General features: G+C 29.6%; 1 protein-coding gene across 3 annotated transcripts in view; it reads right to left on the reverse strand.

Annotated features, from left to right (window-relative positions):
• Positions 1–7,053, reverse strand: part of LOC125025634 (E3 ubiquitin-protein ligase MIB1-like) — a 395,737-nt gene extending 388,684 nt beyond the window's left edge. For 2 of the 3 annotated variants that reach the window (XM_047613702.1, XM_047613700.1), the window contains exons 1-5: positions 6,868–7,053; positions 3,454–3,595; positions 3,105–3,276; positions 1,052–1,286; positions 490–615 (exon numbers count right to left, since the gene is read on the reverse strand). In XM_047613702.1, coding sequence (XP_047469658.1) covers positions 490–615; positions 1,052–1,286; positions 3,105–3,276; positions 3,454–3,595; positions 6,868–6,969 — 777 coding nt within the window. In that variant the 5' untranslated portion in view covers positions 6,970–7,053. The remainder of the gene's footprint in view (positions 1–489; positions 616–1,051; positions 1,287–3,104; positions 3,277–3,453; positions 3,596–6,867) is intronic. The other variant, XM_047613701.1, reaches the window with a different exon arrangement.
• Between the last annotated feature and the right edge of the window lie 2,947 nt (positions 7,054–10,000).

Raw genomic sequence — 10,000 nt, forward strand, 5'->3', positions numbered from 1 at the left:
TGTGTGTGTGTGTGTGTGTGTGTGTGTGTGTGTGTGTGTGTGTGTGTGTTTGTGTGTGTTTGTGTGTGTGTGTGTGTGTGTGTGTGTGTGTGTGTGTGTGTGTGTGTGTGTGTGTGTGTGTGTGTGTGTGTGTGTGTGTGTGTGTGTGTTTTTAAGCCAATTAATTTATTACAATAATTACTAGACTTTTTAGATACGTTTGCTTAAAAAAACGATGTTGCTTTATAAACTCAGAAACCACAATTCATCCTAATACAATTTTCTATTTTCTCTTTTTTTCACATTAATTTAAGCAATATTTTCTGTACATTTGAAAAAAATAAACTTGACTTGCAGTTCTGGAAATAATTTACATATGAAGCCAACTAACTCATGACTCAGGTAGTACATCACACAATGCATAGGTCCAAGAAATAAGTAATGATAATAATAATACCAATAACATTAAGGATATTAACAAGACAACAGCAGCCATGGAACAATTCTTACACTTACTTGGTCTCCGATGGCCAGCCCGTGGGGTCCAGAGCGGCCCGGGTTTTGCTCACCAAGTAGTGGGAGATGATCACGGTAAACAGTTCCGCCTTTGGCATCATTGACTACCTTAAGGTCCGCCTGGAAATGAGGAGAAACATTAGATCTGAGAGTGTCTTCTGTTGTTTATGCAAATAAACTGGATTTCTGCTGAGTACCTCAAAATATTTCAAGGCACAGTCAGTGAGTATTGAAAATCAGAATAATATACATATAGTCCTACTCTATATTACCATCCACAAGAATAAATATTTTTAACACATTTTTGTATTAATTCTATTGAACTTTCTCTTGTTACAAAAAAAAATGTACTGCATAATAACACATGACATGTCTTGCAAACTTTTTATCCTCTTAATATCCTTAACTCATCCATTTTTCATCAGATACCAAAGAAAGTCTAATGTTGAGATATATAATATTGCAGCCTGTGCAGTTTATCCTTAAAACCTAATTTTAATTGACTTTTCTTTATGATGAAGAAGAAAATCTTACCATTTCCAAATGCAATCCTTACCATTCCCTCAAAGCCAACACGATACAGATTCTTAGCCCCATTATCCCAAATGACATAAGCAGCTGATCTAGGGGATGCTGCTGACCAGTCCTGAATCTCAGAAACTTTTCCTCGCCGTCCATTCCCTCCATCCTGATCTTCCCACTGCCAGTCCACTCCTCGCACTACTCTTGCACCAGGGAAGATTCCTCGTATCCCTATCTTTTTGCTTTTCCGTCTTGGCTCTAATAATACTCTGCAGGGTAATATTTAATAAAGTAAGTAATGAGCACCAACTAAATCAACAGATGGTGGCAACTCAAATGCATTTTCAAATACACATTATCATGATCATATTTGTTTATGATAATGGGCTACAATGAACTGGAACATTAGCAAAACGAAAGTGTGGTACTTCCACCTGCTGATACTGGCAATATATATGTATGTAAAAAAAAAAAAAAAAGTTCTATAAAGAAATAACTCTTGATAATCATACCAACAACAGATTTTATAACTATTATGATTAGATCATAATGTTACTTATGTTTACAAATTAGTAAAGGCAGGACAGACACTAATTTGCACTCATTAACAAAAATTAAACTCTCACTTTGATACAAAACATGAAAATCAGCCCTACATGATTTTAAAAATATATGTAAAAAAAAATATATATATAAACTGGTCCATATTCAAGGAAAAAATACTGTTCTAACAAGCATAATCCATACAAACCATAAGAAAATATATTTTATATTGTTGCTTCAGGATTGCAACAGTATTATTGGAAATTATGTTTGACAAATCAAAATATATCTGACAGTAATCTATCATAAGATATCAGCCTTAAATCAATGATGCTAGAAATTATTGAAGTGCACTAGCCAGTGTGCTAGAGTAAATTTCATTGATAACACAATGGAGCCAATAATCAGAAATGCTTAGACAAATTCTTTTCCCCCTTGTCTTTGATTCTGGACAAGCTGATTTTTATTAGTTATTAAACCCATTGGAAAACAAGGGTTTTGGTGTAGCTTGACAAATAGTGGCATCAGAGTCTTAAAACTCCAAACCTTCACAGCAAGCAGAACAAAAAGCATATGCTAGAAAGGCACATATATACATGGCCTGTCAACTGTGATTTAAGTTTATCTATTTTGTTTCACACAGATGGCTCTAGAAGCACTTTGTCACAAAGGAGCCAAATACAAGGCCCACGTGACTCACCTGTTTACCCCTTTTCTTGATCTTTGGTAAATTTTTTAATTTTTGTTCATAGTATTGTTAACCCCTACAATCCAGATGATGTGACCATCATGTTATGAAAAAATTTGGCTTGAGGGGATTGCGACATGAACATGCTGTTATGGGAAAATTTGGCTGTGGGCCGAGATAACGCAAACTTGTGCAGTGAGAATTTGGGCAGAAGGCCAGGGTAGGGGAATGACTTGCCACAAGTGCACAAAGTCTTTGGATAGTGATTAGACTCATTTGGCATTTAGGAGGGGCTTTTGCATTATTTCCATCGATAAACAAGAGCGGAATATACTGTCCTTGAGCCATGACTGGGAAAGTGCTGGCTCCAGGGAGAAAACTGCTTCCATGCTCAGGATCCTATTCCTGGCCGGCAGTGCAAGTTGTATTACAGAAAATTGATTATTACAAAAAAATAAAAAATAAATAAAATTGCACCAATAACAAAATGTTATGGAGTATCTAGATGATATGGAGTCTGTGCAAGGAAAATAGTTTAATACCATCTGGATAAAGCAAATCAAATAACAAATATAGGCATTGGAAAATGACAAAAAAAGTTAAAAACACTTATGAAGAAAAAGGGAATTAAAAAATTAACAGTGTATGGTAAAACTGAATTACGACTTATACTATGCCTTAAGAACTGCAAATATTTGTGAAGTGAAAAGTTTTAATGAAAGCCCAATGAAAGCTTTTATTCATTATTATGCATATACCAATATGCATATACCAATCTAAATACCAATAACATAGCTAAAGCCTTGTTTTTTACATTTTCATGGTCTTATCAAAGCATCCAGAATGAAAAAGTTACCTTTCACAGCCAATTGTAGTAATACGATAAAAACGGTGTCTAGGGCTATGCTTGTCACTGTGGTAACAAACAGAACATAGGTCATAATTGCTACACTCTGCACATTTCCATCTTATACCAAATATTGGTTGCTGTCGACATGTATCACACATAGTTCCTTCATGTTTAACTCCTGTAAAAAAAATAAAAATATATGTCACAATGAATATAGAAGACATAATAAACATATAGAAATACAGTTATTTTATTATATACGTTAGATATAAGAAATACTAGACAACTCAAAATGCATACTTATAATTACTCAATTCCATAACTAATAAATCTATGTGCAAACATTTGCCCTCACCGGTTGGAGCAGAGTCGAGGACACGAAGGTCATAAGCACCAGCACATCTGTAGTTTGCTGCTGTTCCATTATCCCAAACAACAACAACTTCTTCTGGTGATTCAAAATTTCTTACAGTGCCTACATGGCCTTCCCCACCATCCTGTATAGACAAGCACATAATAATTAAATCACGTAAGTGCTATTATCGAACTTATATGAATCACATTTCCTGTATGATTCATACAGGTTGAACTCCTTAAAATATAAAATAGCACATCTGATTCCTAAATCCTTGTAAATTTACTGTTTTAATTATATATATTCTGCCTCAAAGATTAATATACAACGGGTAAATTAGTTATCATACTGTGGGTCTTACTAATGCAACTACTACAAAAATGACATTCAGCAAATGCACTTTCAACATTTTCCTTTTGCTGTAGGCCTATTGTAAATGCATAGAGCATTTTTTTTTCTTTGGGGGGGGGGGGGGGGAATAATATCTAAATCTTTTAACCAATAATAAACCAATAAATCAAATGTATAAGCTTCATTACTTTTAGCTATTACCTACATAACTACAATTCCAGCCAATGTAGTTAATTTTCTATTGGATACAATAAAGTGAAGCCCTATTCACATGATCACATCATTAAAAAATTAAGTTGAGGGCTATTCATGGGAATATGCCTTTATGAAAATTTTCACTGAAGGTTGGAGTGATGGGAATGACTTATCATAAGTGCACAAAGTTCTTGGAGGGTGATTAGACTCAGTGGGCTTTTATATTATTTCCATCAGTAAACAAGAGTGGAATGTACCATCTGTGAACCATAACAGCTCCAAGGAGGACACTCTTCCCATGCTTAGGATCCTACTTCTGTTGACCAGCAGTGCAGGGTGTATAACAGAAAATTTAATATTACAATTATACTTTAAATGACACAATTAACAAAATGTTACTTATTGTTATTATTATTGTACAGATTCTCTCTCTTGAGAAGGAAAGAATAGCTAATTCCACCCCTACTTCAAACTAGTTAAAAGAAGAATATCCCTTGTTGCTAAGACTAGTCTTCTACAATTGTCCTCAACTAGCCACACTGTGTGTGGATTGCCACTGGTTTGCCATGCAACTTCACATGTTTGAATCCCTAATTTCATGCATTCTGCTGTAGTGGATACCTACAAGCATTATGCATCTACTGTAGTCGATACCTACAAGCATTATGCTTGCTCTGGCTGTGGCCCGTGACTGAGTATTTCTATTGTCTTGCTCAGGGAAAACATGAACCTATAACCCTGGTATATACATATTTCTATGGGCTTGTAAATACATGTATAGAGGTGTTTTCCTTCTTCATTTTCCTTTCCTTTGGTTTTATGTTTCATTCATAATGTTTTTTTCTGGGAGACCACTCAGCAACCTCATGGCCTTCCACAATTCTTTCTCCTTTTGTTCATATTGTTTTAACTAAATTATTTTCAGTTCAAGCTTTTATTTCTACTATTTGCTTTATTTCATTTTCTTTTATCTAACCTACTAGATCCAGGCCAAATGACTGTCATGTCATGGAAAAAAAAGGCTGAGGGATGGGGTAATGTTAATGTGCCATTGTAAAAAATTTGGATGAAGGCCAGGGTGACAGGAATAACTTGTGATGAATTCATAAAGCTTTTGAAGCATCTAGGAAGGGGCTCTAGCATTATTTCCACTAGTAAATGAGGGTGGATTGTATCATCCATGAGCCATGGCTAGATGAGTGCTGGCTCAAGAGAAGACTCTGTTCCAGTACTCAAGATCCTTTTCCTGCCAAACTGGCAACACAGGGTTTGCCATAAAAATATGAATAATACAAAAATATCTTAAAGTGATACAAGTAACACAATGTTACTTACTGTTATTGTTATTGCACAGAATTGTAGACTATCTAGAGAGATAATATGGAGTCTCATTATGTATGGGAGCAGTTAAGTTACCACATAGTCAATTTCCTTCAGTAAATTTAATGCCATGCAAATATTCCTGAGCTCACTGTCTCATGGGCAATATATACCAGTAAATTGGGCACAATGTGCATTCTAATTTTAGTATATACGTACATAATGATGGCACTACAACATGAAAAATCTAAGGAAAACATATATTCACTGATATTTGAAATATTCTACACAGGCAAATAAGAACATCAGAAATCAAGAAAACTGGAGCACGCAGACCCCATACACCTCCTACTACTAAGGTAAATCTTATATTAAAGTTGCAGGAAATATCTTCCCAACACAGTAACCCTGCATAAACTATCTTTGTAAGTGTATATTGTGATAACACACCTGTCACTGTCACTATCCTAGAAATGATATAATAAAATACTAATGTAGCAATCTCTTTGGTGATCTGTACATTAAGGATGTGGTTTATTCCTTCGCTTGTGTGTGCAATTTTTTCACTGTCATATAAGGTGCTGTACAGGACATCTGCACATTCATTATTGGCCTATGCAAAATAATCATGTATTTTCCACTAATACTATCTATTAAATATTTAGCACGTTTTTAAATTTAATAATTTATCTAACATATAAAATTTAATTTTCCTTTTCAATATACAACTAAGCCATAAAAAAAAACTTCTGACAGAAAAATGTCTATAAGAGAAACTTAAATTATGCCACCTATGATTTGTATTGCTTAATCTAAATAAAAATTACATGAAGCCCATACTTCACTACTTTTCTAAAGTCAACAGAATATGCACATTATAAATAGTGGGAGTGAGTTATGAGTGCTAAAACTCTTCAGCCATGTTGAAATAGTGAAAATCATATTAATTTATATACAAACATAGAAGGAAAATATACTGTATACATTTCTCCAACTTTTTCAACAATGTACCTTGTAATTTTTTTTCACTGTAAAGCCTTGTCCATTTACAGTTATTATTATCTAATCATTACTTTTGGTGCATTTTATGATGATAGTCTTTTCCTCAAAAGCTATAGTTAATACTTATTGAAATGCTGAGATGAATGTTAGGTTTTACCAAGAGAAAAATCTTCACCTTTCTTTAATAACTGATTATGTAAAAAATAACATTTACAATGTATTTTCACCTTTAACTTTTCATGTTATCTAGTGAATTCTTCACAGACATTATCGATTAATACGTTTTTAAATCAGAACACTACCATACACAAACCTCATTACAACAAAATTAGGTTTTCTTTTCAAAATCATTATTCCTGAACAACCCATCTTGACAGATACCACTGTATCTTGCTACAGAAATTCTCTCAGCCAACAGTTTACAAAATAGGCAAAAGTAATTAAATACGAAAGTACATAATAAATGTGACTGAAGGCTTGTGTGTAAGAGTACAGTCTGTAAGATGTCTTGTTCTTGCAGCTCTCAGATCAGACAGATTTCTTTACCTGTTTTCCCCATTTCCAGTCAGGACCTCGAATGACTCTCGCACCAACACCCTCCATCATATATCTAGTGTTCCTCCCTGTGCTCGTTCCTGCAGCCTCCATGGCCCAGGGAACACCGGGAAGAAATTTGAAAAGATAAAATGGTCGAGAATCGCCCAAAATCCTGGTCGCAGACTCCGATGTTTACGTCCGACTGCGTTCGAGAAAGAGTGAATGTTGTAGCACACAACATTTTCGCTTAAACACGTTTCATTCTAATTACTCTAATTTATATTTTTCACCTTTATGATGATAATAATGATTTGTAATGAGAATAAAATGACAAAAGTGAAATAAAAATAAACTTTACATCAGATGTAAATGTACACACTCTTTCTTCGATCGTCTTAGTTTGGCTTTGTTCTAGAATTTAATGTCATATATAAAATACAAATTTATATATTTTAAACATTCTAGATATTTATTTGTGTCTTAAAACCAATATATTTTAATCTCAGTCAATCTAATCATCTAATAACTCGTAAAAAATAACAAAGTGTTAAACATGCAATGCTTTAAATCAAGAATTCGAACAAAGAATGTGGGCGATAAGAAAGTTCATTTTTTTTATATTTAACTTTTATTTCTATCTGTCATTAATCTAAATCATTATCTTTCTTCGATATCTCATACATTTAATATTACCACAATAATCTTAGGACTTTTCGATTAAGGATACTGCAACTAATTTTGCAAGAAAATGTCGATATGCTTTGAAACAGTAGCACCATTGATACAATGAATGATGATTACGATGATCAGGATTATCAATAATAATAATAACAAAATATTGATAATAATGATAATAATGATAATGATAATAATAATAATACCAATAACAATATTAGATAATAAATAGTAATAATAATGATAATTATAATAATAATAATAATAATAATAATAATAATAACAATAATAATATTAAATAATAAATAATAAAAACAATAATAATATTGAATAAATAGTAATAATAATGATAATAATAATAATAACAATAATGCTGATGATAATGATGATGATAGTAATAATGATAATAATAATAATAACAATAATAATAACAATAATGCTGATGATAATGATGATGATAATAATAATAATGATAATAATAATAATAATAATAATAATAATAATAATAATAATAATAATTACAATGAATAATAATGAAAATAATCATAACAATAATAATAATAATAATAATGACAATATTGATAATGAAATAACAACAATAATGATAATAATTATTATGATTAAGAAAATAATAATAATGATAATAGAAATAATAAGGATGATGATGTTAATTATAATAGTAACGGTAATGATGATAATAATATCAATAATGATAATAATAATGGTAATACTACTACCACTCCCAAGAATAATAATAATAATGATGATAATAATGAAAATTATAATAATAATGATAATAATGATAATAATAATAATCATAAAAATTATAATAATGATAATAATAATAATCATAATAATGGTAATAATAATAATAATAACAACAACAGCAATAATAATAATAATAATAATAATAATAATAATAATAATAATAATGATAATAATAATAATAATGATAGTGAAGGAAAAACAACAACAATAATAACAACAGCAATAATATTAACAATAATAATATTAATAAAAATGAAAATAATAATAATGATAATAATAATAATAACAGTAATAATGATAATGATAATAATAATAATAATGATAACAATAACAATAGTCATATTGATGATAATGATGTTATGATAATGATGATAATGAAAATAGTAATAATAATACTAATGATAAAATTGATAATGATAATGATAACGTTGCTGCTACTGATGATGATAATGATTATGATAATGATGATGATGGTGGTGATGGTGATGGTAATGATGATGATGATAGTAATAATACTACTAATGATAAAAATGATAATGCTGCTGCTGATGATGATGATGATATTGATGATGGTGATGATGATAGTAATAAAAACAAATAATGATAATGATAACTATAATAGTAATAATCATAATAATAATAATAATAACAACAACAACAATAATAATAATAATAATGATAACAATAATAATAATAATTATTATTATTATAATAATGATAATAATAATGATGATGATGATGATAATGAAAATTATGATAATGATAATGGTAATAACAAAGGTAAAGATAATAACACTGATAATGAAAATGACAATAGTAAAATAATGATCATGATAATAGAAACAAAATAATTATAATAATAATAACAGTAATAATAATAATAATGATGATGATAATAATGATAATACCAATATTGAGTGTAAAATTAAAGATAACAATTATAAGATAGTAATAATGATAATAACAATGGTAATAATAGGAATAATAATGAAATAATTATGATAAATATGATGTTAACAATAACAGTAATGATTATTATAACAACAATAATGATAATAATGATAATAACATTATTAATAATAATAATAATGATAATAATAATAATTACAATAATAATGATAATAATAACAATAATAATAACAATGATAATAGTAGTGATACTAGAAATGACACTACTACTACTAAGTTCAATATTAATAATAATGACAGTAGTGATAATAAATAATAACAACTGTAGTAGTAGTAGTAGTAACAATAACAATAACAATAACAATAACAATAATGATAAGGATAAGGATAATATTAATAATAATAATGATAATAATACAATTGATAATAATAATGATCGCGGTAATAATAATATTTATAATAATAATAGTGATGATAACAATAATATTATTATTAACAATGATAATAATAATGATAATAGTAATAGTAATAATATTGATGATGATGATAATGATAATAATAGTAATAGTAATAACAATTATATCATTATTATTATCTTTATGATTATTATTATTATTATTATTATCATTATCATCATTATTACTACTACTAGTATTATTATTAATGCTATCATTATCACCATCATCATCATTATCATCTTCATTATTATTACCCTTATTATCTATCATTATTGTTATTATTATTACTACTACTATTACCATTATTACCATTATTAAAGTTATTCTTATTA

The sequence above is a fragment of the Penaeus chinensis genome, chromosome 5 (genome assembly GCF_019202785.1).
Source record: "Penaeus chinensis breed Huanghai No. 1 chromosome 5, ASM1920278v2, whole genome shotgun sequence".
NCBI lineage: Eukaryota > Metazoa > Arthropoda > Malacostraca > Decapoda > Penaeidae > Penaeus > Penaeus chinensis.